We start from the raw sequence: 17,421 nt of genomic DNA, 5'->3' as shown, positions 1-17,421 counted from the left end.
ACTCCTGTTCGTTCGATACTTCCGTCCCGGCTTGTTCAAGCTTAATTATTTCTTCGATGATGCGTCACAGAAGTAAATGACTGTTCTATAAGTTCATTCTTCGATCTGATTTGCTGCCACTCGCAAATGTTCGGAAAACAGCTCGTCATAGCAACCGTCACGCTTGAAGGCAGGCATTACACTGATCTAATCACGGATTAGCGTGTAAAGTATACGAAAGTTTTCTAGCCAGCCGGGAACGACGTTGTTTTCGAGCCAACGGAATTTCGCAGTAACACCTTTACCGACGGACGAGCAAACATCGACTGACGCGTACCCGCGCCTCGACGCCTAAGGAGACGAATGGACCTCTCCATTGGCTGTCGCGCGCTCCAAGTGAACGCGGGTAGATTTTTCTTCTGGAAAAAAATTCCCGTTAAAAGGGTCAACGTATCGATTCCACAACTTCTGTTACCAAACATTTTACGTAGATAATAATTTATCGATCTTCTAAGGTTTACCGTTTCGCGTTGTTTACCACGCGTTGACGTCGCTTCGGTTTCTTTTGCGCCGTTGCAATCATGGAATTTGGTGAGACGGTTTTTTAAGAAGCTTTACAAATTAATTGATGCGTTTAATGGCATCGTTCGGTGTCCTATTTTTGAGACGTCTTGTATTTCAGATTTCAGTGTCGCGCGCGTCAATGAGAGTAAATAGGCGGTTGGCTTAAAAATAATTTACCGATTCAATTTTGCGTGCGTTCTCACTTTGAGGCTAGATACAATTCCACGATGCGCTTATGTAATGTTAAGTCAATGGCGTTGAATTGAAGGTTGTTCGTGTATTTCTGTTTTCTTCGTGGCAAATAGGTGTTATAAAGGCAGTCAAGTATAAGAGGTGATTAATAATTCATTAATTCTCTGCAGCCAACATCGCAAATTTGTTAAACGACGGATAAAATCACAACGGCTAGTTTTAATTGCCGCATTTTAATCATCACTGTTATTGGGACTTTCATTGGAAAAACGACAGCCGAGTAATTAAAATTCCGTAATGAATGCAATTTCATTTTCATACAATGCATTTGTGCCTCCGATTTCACTTTGATAAATGTACGTATTCCTTCCTGATTCGTTTGTATCACGGAATAAGATTAATTCAACATTAATTACGAATAAATTGTAAGGAAACTTAGCATGTTCGCCGCCAGAGAGCTGCGGAAAGTTTCTTATTCTCGGCAGTAAGAAAAGAATTATAAGGATAATCCTTCATTTTAGGTTTTTACATCTATATGCAAGAATGATGAATACTTTAGTTTCTGAATTTTTTAACTTTTTCAATATCATATAAAGCCGAAAAGGACAGAGACGAAGCGACACTGAGATACATGTTTATCTCTTGTTTTCCTCCAAATGATCCGGAATTAAATGCATGAGAAATGCATACGTAATCTCGGTCACGTCGGGTAATAAAAAATTGTGGCGCACCATTGATTACAAAGCATTCCAGAGGGGCAATTTCGCGCGCAAAAGAACGACGCGATAAGCGAATATACGTGCCTCCTTCCATTATTTCGTTTCGATTTTTCAGATGAACATGGCGCGTGCCTAAGCACTTATGATATTTTACAAGCTCGCTGATCGTAAACCGCGCGATTTGCAAGTCGAACGAGGTCCGTTCGATCGGAAGAGCTTCTAGCGTCCTGCTTAATCAGCCGTATTGGAAAATTTCGTGTGTTTTTGCGAACCGCCACAAATAAAACTTGCGTAACCGTTCGCATCGTTCAGAAGTAAAAGTAAAATTTCGACGTACGTGTTTTGCTCCGCTTCGCTTGCAAAAACAATGTATAATTTCCGTGCAATAAAGCTGTTTGTTGATTATTCAAACGTGCCAAGAAAGTGGAAAGCCTTTCCAAACCAGCGGAGGATGGATATGTGTTGCTTAAAATACAAAACGGTTGAGATTTATTCGTTTTATTAAGCCTTGAAAAATGAATCCTCGACCAGTGCCGGAAGATTAATTACGTTAACACCAGATTAGCATCGGTATTATGAAAGTATTATGCGCGTGATTTATTTGGTTGATATTGTGTAAGCGTTTCAACTTTGGTTACCACAAAATGGCGCCAAGATATTTTTAAACAGCTAAATAATCCTTCAACTATTCTTTCATAGATGCTGATGCATAATAGAGAATTCTTTCGATTTTAAATATCAATAGAAGCGATCGGTTTTCAAAAGGTTGAACCACTGCAATAGCATTCCATCATACTGTTCTACGCGGGTACGCGGTTTATTATTTTCTTCCTTCTACGCATATTCTGCCGAGAGGCGATTTGCAATTCAAACGGGCCCCATCGTTCACTGTTTTCACCCGTAGACATGTCAGCATACATTCGATCGCGAAAAGATGCATCAGCGCGATCAACAAAAGACCAGTAGGCCTCGTGGAATCTTTTTCAGCTATTGACTTCCGTTCAAGAGCGACAAGGATTCAACGGAACACGTGTCAGCTACCTGTGATTCACGCGTGCATGAAAACACCTGTAAATTTATTTTACTGCCGCCTCGGATAAGCAGGGTCGCGAAATTGGCAAAAACACCAAGTTTATCCGGTAAACAATTATTTCATATTTTTAGTTGCGCTGATTCGGCAGAGTTCGCTTCCCAAACGGTTTCGGTAAATAATATTCTATTGATGCATGGATACACGTGGCGGAAACACGGATATGTTGCAGTTTTGAATGTCCTTTTTCCTGATCAACATAAATACTCGAGAACTTCGTGTAACTTAACAATGTTGTTGATTTCCACTTGTTTGCCATGTAGAAAATAAATGTTTGCAAACGTGCCCACGTGCTATTTACATTCTACAACTTTTCCTTAAAGCGTTTAATCATCACAAATTTATTCGAAAATCATCTGTTCTCAGTTCAACAGGAGTTACTTTCAAATTTTAAATTAAGAAATTTTTATATTTGCACTCCTTTATAGACATTTTCGTCGTAACGGCATACTCTAACAGCAAAATCAACAGACGCTTGTTTAAGGCTTAAACGTAACAAAAATTAAAGTCTGTTAGCAAGCAAGAACCTGCTCGTATACTTTTTGTTTGCATTATTTATATATTTCTATAAATACAGTCGCGTTAATGCGTCACTCGAGCGAAGAAAACGGAATGAAGAGTGATTAACGACAATGTTCGTAACTGACAACTTTGCAGTAGTCTATAAGAACAAGCAAGTGCGAAAACTAATAATTTCTCACGATTTAATGATTTACGCGAAGGAAGCAATTAGTACTATACAGAGTGATTCACTACTCGTGTGACAAATTTTTACAACAGATACTACGATAGAGTAATAAAAGTTTAAACTTATCTCAGGAAGCAAAACGTGTAAATTGCGAAAACTTTGATCTCCCGTTTAGATAATTAATTTTAGACGTGCTAAGCTTTCTGATGATCTAATTAATTTTTTATTCAGCCGCACGGGAAGCAAAGAAATTTTGTGTGAAATGGTGAAAAAAGGGTTAATTTAATTTTTAACCCTATAAGCGGCTTTCCACAAGAAAATTTATAACGACCAATCTTAACTTTATTTTTTTTTACATTGGAGTCCTGCAAGGGTGAGGACACCTCTATAATTTATATCAAAATTGACACGTTAAACGATATGTCAGCATCCTTGGAGACTGACCCTAAGTTTTCCGCTTAGATAATCGATCCTCAGAGACTACCAGTAGTTCTGTTTGCGCACAGACGTATTTTCTGTCCTCTTAAGCGGAATGGAGAACAAAACTATTTCTGCGTTCGACGCGTTAAAAAAGGAAGGCGGGTAACTTATTCCATATTCATGTTACTTCACCTATTAACAATTTTTTTATCCATTAAGTAACGAACATACAATTAGAATAGAAAATATAAAAGCAACCATAAGTAGTGACATTTGTAACTAAAGGTTAGTTGCGCATTAACCTCCAGTTCGAAAGTATTCTGGTATGCCACATATTAAACGCACGGTAAAAAAAATCCGGTTCATACGTTCCACTTCATACGTCCCCGTTTCACCTAATCGCGGCAGTGTTAATGAAAAATAACAGATCGATCGCCCTGGGTAACCGGTTTGCGACCGTTGCGTCACCGCGCGTCCATCAGTATTCGTGCCGTTCGATGCAACGATTCTTATTCCGTGTAATCGCGAGGCTAATTATCACGCGTACGGATGCACTCGCGTCCGTGTCGATTCCAAGGTCTTACCACCCTGGATGCTAGCGCGCCGCCATAGACGTTTTTCGCGGTCGACGGGTGGCAATTTAACGGATCGCGTAAGAGCAAACGAACAATTACCGATCGCTGCCCAATTAAATCAACTCGTACGGCTCGGTCTTTTAAATCCCTGGGAAACAGCTAGTCGCGAGTAAAGAGGATCCGAGGCAACGAGAATTGAAATTTATGACGCGAAGAAGCGCGCGAAGAGCAGTTGCAGTAACGATCTATCGGCATTTAAACGAAATTCTACTTTACCTTTGTTTTACAGCTACAAAGGGAAACTTAACTATTCTTCTTTAAAAAGCACCTATTAAATCCTGTCTTTACACGTTATAATCTTTCTCGTAATTTTTCAACCAACGGAACAAGTAGAAAACCGTATCTGTTATTCTGATACAGAGTTATGGTAATTGTGTTTTGTAACAGGAACAAATTCTTTCTTAGAATTTTATCGCGCTTCCTGATTAGTAAATCTGAACAATTTAAATAGATTACTTAAGGCAGACGAAGAGATATCGAGGAAACGCTGTATGTTATTCTAAAGTTAGGTGTACACCAACGATATCTAAACAACTTGTGAACACTGGTAGACGAAACATGTTCGCTAGTAGTTTGCAAACTATTCGTAATCATTACTTAAGCGTACAGTAATGTTGCGCGAACAGTTTAAGAGCATCGTGTAAACAGAGAATTTCTAGGAAATTTAATTTCCATAATCTTCATAAGCGGTTCGGTAATTCCCGGTGTAGGCAAACCTTAATAGGGACCACACCCTTCGCTACTGTCCTCGAAATTTGCTTGATCCCCTGCTTAATAAATCCAACGGGCGCGAATATATGTATCGTTCAGGAGAGCCGGTATATACGTAAGTAGAATGAAATAGGAGACGAGATAAGTGGATACCAGGTTCAGCGAGTTACACCGATATGGTGTAGAACAGTTTAGTTGGTGTAACCGCAGTAACAGTATCCGGAGCTACTCTGCCGTTGGAATGCAATAAGAGTACCGACGCATGCCAATGAACCATGAAATGTCCTTTCATTTCGTTTTTCTATTATGATTGCATAATTGCGATAATTGCATCCGCCAGAAACTTATTTCAACGAGCAACGACACGGGATATTTGCGTCCACTTTGTCTTACGCGTTACCGTTTAAGCGACATGAACATCAAACGTTCTATTCCGATGAATAATGAACATTTACGAATGGCTAATTCCCACAAGTGAATGAAATACTGAGCATAATTGCATAATCAACTGACTAACATGTTTATTTAAATTCTAACGAAGGAATTCAAGATATCCCCAGTGGCACGTACAATTCTTTTTCTGAGACTCTTGCCTATTTTAGGACAGATGTACGTGTCTACAATATACGAGCCGGATAAAATATATAAATATGTCTGCATAGTAAAACCGAGACCAACATAGAGATTAGTCACGGTATAAATCATCATAAAATATCATCAGGAAGAAATGAAATCATGTGAAGTACTAGTTTCCGTATCTTTTCAAATACATAAGTACGTTTCCCAATTTTGATTGCAAGTTACGACATGTAATTAATATAAATGAAAGGAAGGTATTTAGTTATCGATTGTAGATAACGCGAAATCAATGAATAAGGAATCATCGTCACTGAAGTCTCATACTCCTGATAATGCATCATCGAAAGAATATTACTTCAAGTACTCAAGTAATCTCAACCACCCCTTTAAGAGGACAAAGTCCTAAAGAATGTAACACCTTTGTTTGCCTGATAACGAATCGTGATAACGATAATGCGAAGAAAGCTTTTTAGCTATTTACGTCTATCTTAATAACCTGAATTTTCGCCTTTGAATTTCGTCGTAACTGAAACTTATCCAACACGATGTCGCATTCCTTCTATGCTGAACTTATTGAGCAGATTATCTGATCTCTGCCTCGAAAGCATATTAAATAAAGATTCACACTGAATACCTTGCTTTTTTTAACGATATATCATGATAGAGCTGAAATATTTGTAGAATTTTTCAGCGTATTTATTCTACGCGATTTGACGTTAAGAATTCAACTAAATTTTGCGAGACGCAGGTAATCATCCCATTAGAATCCGCCATTTTCAATGAGGAGTAAAAAGCATGGCATGTTTTCTCGTTCCTTGTAACTGAGCCGACCCTTACTGGCTAATTAACCCCCTTCCGTCAGCTTCGCTGTGCATACGTATGCGTTTTACATTTATTTTTTTTCTTTTTTTTTGCGACGAGGCACAGCGAGGAATTCACATTTCTCACGGTAAAACTTAAGACATTCCTCCTTTAGTCGATCTTACACGGTTTTCCAAGATACATTAATTTGAAATACTGAGATTAGCAGTCGCTCGCGCAAAACTATTCCATTTTCCACGGTAAATTCAAATACAAATTAAAGCGGAAGAGTTGTGCGTCTCATAAATATTACATTACCGCAAAATTAAATTCAAAACAAGTTGTATAACACTAACAGAATTAAGTTCAATATGTTTCTCGTAAGTGGTACATTCATTTCCAAATTGGAATAAGAAGAACTCAAATTAAAGTTCGAATTCGAGTTTAAGAAATTCAACGGCTATCTTCATACATTTCCTTCAGAAACAGACACTAATGATAATACATTTCGAATAGAAAGTTAGCAAATGGTAAATAAAAAAAGGACGACAGATCGAACGCATATGTATACTCGTTATCAGCAATGAACAGCAGTAAGATTAACCGAAATTAACGTGTATCCGATAAGAAGCCTGACGTACGGTGAACACAATGGATACCAGTAGCGTTGCATAGCAATCGAACTTGCTTTTCCTCGTTTTTTTTCTCCCTACAACCCGTCCGCGTAGTAAGATTGTCGGTGGTCGAGTGCACGCCATTAGAAGGCGGCACTCGACGGTACCCTCTCTCTTGGTCGGCTTCAAACGAGGACGTGGCGAAAGAAGAGGGTTAATAACGTAGAAACAAAGCCCTGCGTCGCAAGAAAATACCAGAATAATCAGTCACGGTGGAAACAATAGCAATGGATCAGAAGGAACTGTATTTTAATTTATTGGAAATTCTTCAACCGATTGTTCCCGCGTTTCTAATGAGCGTTACCAACAACTGAACGGTTCAATGAACACAGAATATTCTACACACACATGTATCTGCAGTGTTTTTTTTTGTTTGGCGAACGTACAAAATAACTGTTTATTGTTTACCAACCTCTATCAAATTGTGTAGAAACAAATTATATTAGGCAATCGTAATAGAGTAAAGTTATAAATAAGCAATTGTTTATCAATGACTGAAGATACTGGAATTTTACAAATTGATCTTAAGTATTCATTGCCGCATATTTTTACATTTAAATAGGCCAGGAATTAAGTTGCGTACCTTTGCATAAAATTCAGAAGAAGGAGAGTTTGGAAGAACCGTAGGTTTTCCTTGAATGTTTCAGGGAACCCGAACTCAAACCGTAACAGTACGGAGAAGATAACAGGCGACACGTAATGGGTAATTTTAACTGCCTCCTCTTCCTATTAAGTGAAGTATATTATACATGCACAGCACAGAGTGCGGTAAGGGCCAAAAGTCAACTACACAATTGACCACCCGGTCATGTGTTTCCAAGAAATGTCCTTCGAGTTATGGAACAAATATTGGTCAACGTTTCAAATTGAAACAAAGCATTATTGCTCGGATGTGTATCTTTACTGAAAACTTATCGATAACCATCCAGATGATTGATCTTCAAGTTGGGAAACATCGAACTTTAATCCTACTCCAAATTGCTACCGTCAGGCTGCACTCCAATTTATATTGCTCGATCACTTTAAGTTCCGATGATAAATTATAGCGGGCAACCTTTCTCGGATCGTTCAATTTAGAGTTCTGTAATACGAGAACAAATTTGAAACGATTAAATTTGAATTTCTACATTTAATCAGTTTTCAATCAGTGCGCACGCGACCATTTGCATTATTATCAGAGCATCCACGTAACCTTCACCTTGTATACGATCAAACTACAGATAGTCCTCCAAGTTATGTACCCGAAACCACTTTGCAAATGCGAAACTGTTATTTTGCTTGACTTAAAATATCTTTGGAAGTTTCAAGTGGAGAGAGTTTAAGGTTATTCCAACGGTTCATCTGAAACACATTTTGACAGCGCGAACATCAAACAAGCCCACGCGAGCTGGGCGTGTGCTTTCTGTTAAAAGTGATGTTGTAACCATACGGAATAAATAGAAATCGCCTCTATCGTTAGCATCAATTAATCGAAGTCAGTTTGATCGAAGTAATTCGATTTGCACGAACACGAACTCGAAATTGCTTCAATCAAACGACGTGCGATCACGTAACTCGGCTGATCTGAGCAAAGCTTCAAGTTGGCAACAGGAGTTCATTCAAATACAATACGATTGATTATGTTTTACAAGACGAGTTTCCAAGTAGACGACCACGATTTATAATGAATATGTTATTCTTTAAGCGTCTAAACCGACGATGTCCACGGCTTCGTTGATCTTGGTAAACGGTTTTCGTCCATCTTCATGGCGTCGAAGTTGCACGGCGAAAATCGAGGGAGCGTTCCGCTCATCTTCGCGCTTTTTTCGCGCGCGCTAAACATATAAATCGATTGGCCGCGTTTCAGCCGGCGAATAAATATTTTTCGCCCGTCCATCAAGTCTTTCGACAACGAAACGTATTCCCGTCGGAAATAGAATCACGTATAGGTGCATAAGCGTGAGTGCATCGTGCGCATTACATAACCGGTGCACGTGTACAACGAATGTCGATACGGGGGAAACGAACGAAATTCTGGTGATGCCCGGCGCGTGCAGCCGTTTTGGCACCCCTTTCTACACTGCGAGCACTATTTCTTGGATCGCTTAAACAGACTTGGAAACTCGTTAGAGGAAATCTGAAGGATCGCTGCCACGGGTGCACGCGGTGACTCAAACGTTTCCTTTCTCGCGACAGAATATGGATTGATTGCGAATGGGGTGATACTGTCGATTGACTTCGAAAGCATTAATAGTGCCAAAAAGTGCTACTGTGCCCCCTTACGAGGGAACATCGTCCTCCTTAAACCATAACTATGCAAAAAACGTACCTTGAAAATTTTCATTTGGAAAAACTAGGCGATCCTACTTTATACTTAATGCATAATCTTGTGTTCTTTATTAATTATTTAACTGCGACGGTATGTCTTCGAAAAGTTCAATCAAGCTTGCAATATGTTACAAGTTTTAATCCCAGTAAAGTTCACGTTAAACTTTCATTGTGAGATGTTGCTTCGGTGGGATGGAGTAGCCTGTGAAATGCAATTTACCCCCTCGCGGGGAAACCGTCAAATATTTTTATCTGCGCTCAAAGTGCCTTTTAAAAAGTGTCCCCTGGATGTCGCAGCTAATACCGCCGTATTTTTCTCTCGGATGGGATTAAAACCGGCGTACTCGCGTGCCGCTTTGGTAAAATAATTTCTTACGAGGCGCACAGGATCAACGGGTAGCGCAATTTATCGTCGTGCTCTGTATATTACCGGTCGACGCGTAACTTATTGCGATTAAAATATGTCACGCGAGATTACACGATGCTACGTGCTCGTCCAATGCTCTTTCCCCCTTGCACGCGTTCCTCTTGAAAATATTTTCATTTCGTTAGGTTCACCGCGGTTTTCTCTCGCGATAAAATAACTTGTTTTTACGGCACGTAATATTTCCTCGATCCGGTAGTAATCGAATATCGCAGGATGACCAAAAAATGTTTCCTCGCCGATAAGTGAGCATGCACGTCAAATTTGAGTGTTCCATTTAAACACATAAAGACAAGATAGTTCATTTATCTACATAATTACGATAATAACTCAGAGTGAGGTCGGTAATTTGGAGTGGTTTGCTTTAGTATCGGCTAATGCTTATTGGTAATTTTCGTCGACGTCGTCTGGTGCTAGCATTAGTCGAGAAATATAACCGATGCATTTAATCAGAAAAATGCCAACGTCACATGATCATGACATTAGAGTATTGCTACAGATCAATGGCTCCATGCGCTAAACTACAATGTACACTGTAAAGTCTCGATAACTTTGCACAACAACGAACGATCAACGTGGCGTTCCAATTTCGTCACGGAATTGAGTTTCAGAGCTGTATCGATACGTCGATCTGTGTCGAGTAATTGGACAGTGTCCATCGATCTTCGGGATTTACTTAGCACAGCGGTTCTCAATCACATAATAAAATTTGATCGATGGCATTAATATCGAAACGCAATTCTTTAAAACCTATTTGGAATTTTTATACTACTTCTGTAAACATATTTAGCAATTTCACGAGAACCCAAATTTCCATGATAGACATAAAATTTGATACAAAAATTAATGTCACGAATGTATATATTATCCTAATCGCTGTCGATTTTAATTCTCCCAGATGTTGAACTTCCGGTAAACAGGCGCGAACTAATTCCAAGATGGCTACATCCAGCCGAGCGTCATTCAAACTAATCCCTGATTAATTCAATCTAGATTCCGTATAACGTGATACAACGCTCGAACGTAAATCCGCGAAGCTTAGTAAGAAATTCATGGTCAACCAGGAGTGTCCTACTTTCCGGCAATGTTCAGTGCACATGTCGACGTCTTATCTGGCAAATACGTAGGCGTGCAGGCATAACGCTGAACATTCCTCGTAAGTGCAACGACGCGCAGCGCGCCACTTTGCTGCGAACAACGATGCAAATTCGAGGATCGTCGTGCATAATGTCGCACGGTGATCTTAAAAGAACCGGTAAACTGAGATGAACGCCGTGAATAATAAGCCTACTCAACTGGTTAGTCAAAAAGGACAAGGACATCGCGATTATAATTTTAAACCAATAACATTGCGATCGTCGTGCCACAGTATCAATTACTATAGATAAGATATTCAATGAGGAAACTGAGCATTTTTGTTTTTCTTCTTACATAAGAATACACAAATGCAAGAAAACAATTGCCGCATGTATTATTTTGTTTTTATTTTACCACGATCAAGCGATAGTAGGAAAAGGATGGAAAATGCGGATTATTTGGTACCCGCCATCTTTCGGTATTTTTAGTTATTACGAGAGATCCGTGTCCCTGACTGTGTCAATACATTTAAGCAATACAATATTACATTTGGTAGCATGAACAAACAAGGTCCGACTAATTGCCTTAAAATATTCCATCTCGAAAATTGTATAGACACGTCGACCCCTTATTCGTTCGAACGCGTAGGCATATGAATGCGATAGGAGAGATTCGGTGTATTAAATCGTCATAGGCTGTAACCTGTTACTTGAATAAATAGCGATATGCGTGAACACATGCCTCGATACATGCACATGTAATATCTCTTTAAGCAATATACTTAACTAACGATACGCAAAAGTAATGTAACAGCAATGTAACGTAAACAATAATTTCAACAGAATGCTTTTACAATTACAGTGAATTAGGCTGATTAGAATAAAAAGGAAGAACGTTAATAGACGGATACATTTCGCCTACCATACTTTCAGAAACATAGGTTCAAGATGAATCAAGATGATTCATCCAAAAGAACGGCGAATGACAAAGTTGCAGCTTAGTTTCTCGCCAAATTTCTCTAAATATAACATGCCCAGCGTAAGCGTGAACTTATCAAGGATCAACGTGCTAATCGGTTCTATTATCGCTATACCTATTATCGGTCATGTTTAGAATCGACCAATTTTTTTCCATTTCGCAGTAAACATTATACGATCCGGCTTACCTAGACGATATGTAGTTGGCGTCACTTGACGTTTCCACAGGATGGCCGTCGGATACGTGATACTCCCGATGATGAGGTCTCGCGCGGTTCCAGGAGCCACTTCAACAAGAACGATAGAAACACACTGTCACAAGACCACGAGCCGATAATTTCGCGAGGTCCGCGAACGGATCCGGTGCCATTCGTGCGACGCGAGCTAATGGTTGCGAGACGATACCCGTAACGATCGTTAAGGACAAACTTAATAATAGTAACCGGATATTTACTATAGATCGCGGGTCGTCCAATTGGCCAGCCGAAGACGAATTCATGACTGGCAGCCACTTTGTGAATATACCAGCGAGCATCGAGCCAAAATCGTCGCGCGGAACACACATTCGCGACCCGCGAAAGGAACGCGCGTACGTACATTTTTAGAGAGAACGGTAACGACGCGGCACGCACACGCGGCGTGTCCCTCGGTGCATGTGTTCTTATGCGATTGTCGTGGGTGCAACCTGTGCACGCACCAGGGAATTTAAGTAGCGGTTCGCGTGGAGTTACTCCGCTGACGTGTTCCTTAGCCGGTAATTAAGGTTATGCAATCCTCTAGATAATTTATCGTTGCAAATTTATCAGATTGAAATAATAACGGAGGCGGGTTTGAACCGATGAAATAGAACGATTACAATGTTGACCGATGATGAGTATAAGTACTGGGAAAGTTTGAGAAACGTTGAACTCGAGTCAGGTAGGACTAAGAGACAAATGATCTATGAAAGTGCATACTCGAAGATATTATTGCATTTCTCAAGTTTTACTTTTGATCATTTCTATAAATGCTACGTTTCCAGCGATATTGCGATGTAACAGTGACGTAACTGAGTATTATGACACTAGGGGTCGTTGAACTCGAGGCATCGCTTTCCACCTGCATATTACTTAATCGAACATCGGAAAATTAAGTCTGCGCGAATAATTTTCAGAGAAATTCGTCCATCGCTCCCGCATTACTTCAGTTACTGAGCCTCGAGATCTATCATACCTCGTTTTAACTAGCATTATAATTTTACATGTAATACAGGGATTAAAACGTTTTTTCAGTCGATCAAAAATTTTCTACCATCGAGTAAAAAACAGTATTTATTTAGAGAAGCCAACGGGAAATATTTCAACGTTGATAAACAATTTCGTAACAATATACGCACCAAAAGAAAAATATAAACCGTATCGTTTCAAGTTTTCTCTACCTTGTATATGTTTGATGCTTTTATACGACTTCCGAGGTTTTAGTTTTTTGCAAGTGAAAGATATCATCTTCATGCTGATAAGACAATGCGAAACAAAGCAAACGTTTTTTTTTTTTTTTAGAAGAGAATTCTGATGACTCCATGAAAGACGATCGAGCTCATATGGGAGGTAGGAAAATATTGCGTTAACCAACTCTAATTGCACGCGTAATTTATTACTTAAGTAAACTCAGGGAAACTGCCGTTCTTAACGCTACGAAACACTGTTTATGCTTTTAATGGCTCTAACGCGTCTTAAAGACATAACCTTTAATACTGTTCACAAGGTATAGCAATTATATACGTACTGTTTGATGCATACAATTTTACGTGAGTTACAAGAAAAAAACAATCGAAAGGAACATATAGAAATTTATTACAGCTTAGAATTGCGCTATATCGCAATCTCAAACGGCGGAGTTTCCCTTTTGTTTACATAACAGCATAGTATCATGCATGGCATAACTTTGGCGTCGATACAACAAAGCGATTACCTAAAGCACAAAATAGTTCAAACAAACTTCCAGTTGAGCATACCCATCATCGTCCGCCACTTCGTTTGCTCGATACAAAGTCTTAATAAACAATTACTCCATTCAAGATATAGCAGACAATGTTAACAGTCAAAGTCACCGGTAGGAGGGTCCTTTTGTCTACTAACGATAATAATTGGAAAGGCGGAAATGCACGATTCCGTTTGGTCGAACAACGCGATTGATTCGATGAAATTGTAACTTTGCGAGTGTCAGATACTGTTTTTAACACTGGTCGAACTGTTAATGCACGCAATTTACTTGAATCTACCGGGTTATTCAACCACATATTCTCAGGCTTGTACATCGCGACATTCCTCGGTAACGAATATTCGAATGTACGCCGCAGGACCTAACCTAAATTCCGACTCACGATTGCCATTAGATATTCACTCACCCCTTTGGAATAGCGAATTGGGCGTCCGCGATCGACTCGTACTTAACTCAACACACATCACAACGCGAAACTTGTCTACGAACGCGGTCTACGACGTTCACTGATCGACACCGGTGTCACGAATGCGTCTCGCTTTTGTTTATTCCCTCGTACAACTGTCAGCAGGTGGCGTGCGACAAGAAGAAGCGGGAGGGAGGGGCGATTGCTGTTACAGTTATTTCTCCTTTATTCGATATTTCGAAATGCTTTTATCGAGACATTGATCACGAATATACCGCTAAATTTAATTCTGATTTTTGATACGCGAACGAGAATATATATATATATATGTTCCAAGCTTCGGTATTCGGTAGAATTTCGTTGATAAAATTATAAAGATTATCGAAGATACTAGTATCATGTAATCGATAATCGAATGTTTTTGATTTTAAATAGAGGCTCGGAAAAGAATGACTTTTTGTTTAATTACACGTAAAGCTGAAAGTATTTATTTGCTACGTACAAGCATTTTCGACATGTATGGCCCATCGAGTTCGTATCCCATTTTCCGATAATAGTTTCTCGTTCCAACGCCTAAATAGAATTATTTGTACAATTTTTATAATATTTAAAATTTGATTGAGATTCGTACCTGATATGACGGAAATTTTGTGCGATTTGTGTTCCTGCTTCGCTATTCGCTCAGCTTCTTCCATTAGTAACATTCCAAAGCCTTGGTGTTGAAACTTTGTGGGATCACGAGCGTTTATTGGAACGACACTACCATATACGTGTAGTTCTCTCACAATCGAGCATTTGTCTTTAAGCTCTGACCTAAAAATAGGTATAATTAATACAACTGTCTTTTTCTATGCTCTCTAATAAGTTTTGAATAGCGTTACTCCACCTAAATGTATCGTCAGAGCATTTTCTTAGTCTTAACAAACCGACTAAAATATCTTGCGTGGGATCCTCATAAGACAAGAACGTTTCCCACCCACCATTGGCAACATAATCACGACGTATGAGCTCCACTTCGTAAGGCTGAACCTTGTGATGTATTTCTTGAATGCCCACTTCTCGTGTTCTAACATCGCGGCAATCGGTTCCCAAGTCTTTCATTCTAGCTAATGCTAACTCGCGTAAGTTTCCATGTTCTACACCCGAGCTATGTATTTGAAATTAAATAGAAGTTAAATAACAACGTATATATAGAACATGACTAGTATAATTGGCATTACCTAACCAAAGGCATAGGTATGTCCCTTTGTACACGATACACGCGAGTCCAGGGTGGTATCAGAGCTAAAATACGAGCTATGAGGTCCACCAAAACACTCGGTGGATAGCTTTTATACCTTCCAGTTTTCCATAATTCATACAAGCCTGTGCCCCGTATGACTAATGTCGGATAAATTTTTAAACCATCCGCCCTGAAATCAGGATTCTCAAAGAATTCCTATAAAACGTACAACTTCCTTATTAAACTAACAAAGAACAGTAATTTTACTAGCAACGGAATTATGACTCACAATGAATTGATTAATGTCTCTTTCAATATCCACATTCGGTAAATCTGGCATCATGTGCGCTATCACTTTGAATCCAGCGTCTTTCGACAATTGAAAGCTCTCGCAAACTGCACGGACAGTATGCCCCCTATTAGTATCTCGTGCTATATCTTCGTACACGGATTGAACTCCAATTTCTAATCGAGTACACCTAAATTAAAGTTTCTTTAACGTGAATGTAAAGTCATTAAAATAATAAAATGGTTGCTTGTACTTCAACGTAGAATACACGTACCCGTAACGTAGCATGTCGGAAAGATGTTTCTTCAGGCAATAATCAGGTCGTGTTTCTATTGTGATACCAATGCACTTTGTGCGACTTCGTTCGGAATATTTCACAGCTTCATCGACGTTGCTGCTAACGTGACCAGAGAGAGCATCATGTAAATTTCGAATAAAATAGTCTCTGTAATCCTCTGGTAGAGACATAAAGGTACCACCCATAACAATAAATTCAATTTTGTCAACGCTATGCCCTAATTGTTTTAACTACAATAAAATTCCACAATTAAAATCCGATTGAATTTCACTTGCTGTTTTACTTAACTTACTTGCTCCACACGATGTCTCGTTTGCAAGAATGGATTATACCTTGCTCGTATAGCTCTCATAGATGTAGGCTCGTAACCAGTATACGATTGTGTGGAGTATTCAAAATCAGAGTCTGGTCCACCAGGACAATACACACAAATGTTTCCTGTCATATTGATGTGTGGGCATCTATGAGGTTTGCACATGACAGCCACAACAGCTATCTACAATAATAACAGAATTATTCATTGATTGGATTTCTTAATATAATCTGAAAATTAATGATAATTTTAATTATAGAAGACAAGACACTAACACCGCTAGCAGTCCTGATAGGCTTTGCTTTTAGTTTTGGTACTAATATATTTCTTGCATCGGCAGGCACAGCCGCTATAATGTCCACCAATCTTGGTGAGGCCTCCAAACCATATTTAGAAGAAATACGTGTTTTCAGTTTATTTAAATCAACATCTCTATTTTCTTCGTGCGCCTTCAATAACTCCTGTATGATCTCTCCGATAGTCATAACCATACGTTCCTCCTTACTCTGTTCAAATTCTAAAAATATATATCGAACAATTAGTAAAACGATAAAATTATGTTTCACATAAACAAGACTGTAAAATAGACTTTCACGGAAACATTGCCGCAAAACGAATGTCAGAAAATAATAGCATTTACCTCTTCTTTTTTTAACCATAATGGTATTTTAAAGGGAAACCTTCTTCTTCAAATCGCTAAGAGTACTTCTCGCAAAGTAGAAACAATTGTGTGTTAAAAAGCAATTTAATTCTAGGTTAACTTCATCGATACATTTATGTTTTCTTTCGTAAACTCCCGTAAGAGTGGCGCAACTATCTAAACGATCCATCGCCCTCTATCGTGAATTCTGGTTTCTATCGAATCGATAGATCATTAGTTTCAGTATTCTCCGCAGTGATGGCCCTAGTAGTTTTCAGTAGTTTACTTCGCTGTCGATAATTATGTACGACCAGTTTGAGCACTTTTCACAGAGATGACATCAGGAGTTCAAGAGAAGGGTCGGTACCATCTATCTCACTCTTTCTTATATATCTTTCTCTCTCTCTTACCTCTAAAGCGGGATATACGATTTATC

General features: G+C 39.1%; 2 protein-coding genes and 1 long non-coding RNA gene across 4 annotated transcripts in view; all 3 read right to left on the bottom strand.

Moving 5' to 3' along the window:
* The window catches only part of Plx (PTB_TBC1D1_like and TBC domain-containing protein plx), a 30,345-nt gene extending 15,995 nt beyond the window's left edge, over window positions 1-14,350 (bottom strand). Inside the window, exon 1 of one of the 2 annotated variants that reach the window (XM_076900049.1) lies at window positions 14,224-14,350. The gene's annotated coding sequence lies outside the window, so the exon portion shown is untranslated. Of the gene's footprint in view, window positions 1-12,025; window positions 12,222-14,223 lie in introns of those variants that run through there. The other variant, XM_076900048.1, reaches the window with a different exon arrangement.
* Window positions 72-14,320, bottom strand: LOC143426521 (uncharacterized). The gene is made up of 2 exons (XR_013102159.1): window positions 14,200-14,320; window positions 72-395 (listed from the first exon to the last, which is right to left on the bottom strand). It is a non-coding gene; the product is annotated as an uncharacterized LOC143426521 (long non-coding RNA).
* A 327-nt stretch (window positions 14,351-14,677) lies between the features above and the next one.
* On the bottom strand, window positions 14,678-17,139 carry Elp3 (elongator complex protein 3). Its single transcript, XM_076899477.1, has 9 exons — window positions 16,986-17,139; window positions 16,621-16,862; window positions 16,325-16,528; window positions 16,009-16,262; window positions 15,735-15,924; window positions 15,444-15,661; window positions 15,110-15,370; window positions 14,855-15,036; window positions 14,678-14,796 (listed from the first exon to the last, which is right to left on the bottom strand). The coding sequence occupies exons 1-9, from the start codon at window positions 17,002-17,004 to the stop codon at window positions 14,711-14,713; spliced, it is 1,656 nt and encodes a 551-aa protein (XP_076755592.1). The 5' UTR covers window positions 17,005-17,139; the 3' UTR covers window positions 14,678-14,710.
* Window positions 17,140-17,421: the final 282 nt, after the last annotated feature.

Source organism: Xylocopa sonorina, chromosome 8 (assembly GCF_050948175.1).
Source record: "Xylocopa sonorina isolate GNS202 chromosome 8, iyXylSono1_principal, whole genome shotgun sequence".
NCBI lineage: Eukaryota > Metazoa > Arthropoda > Insecta > Hymenoptera > Apidae > Xylocopa > Xylocopa sonorina.
Note: the sequence above shows the minus strand (reverse complement) of the source record. Positions and strands in the feature narration are given on the sequence as shown.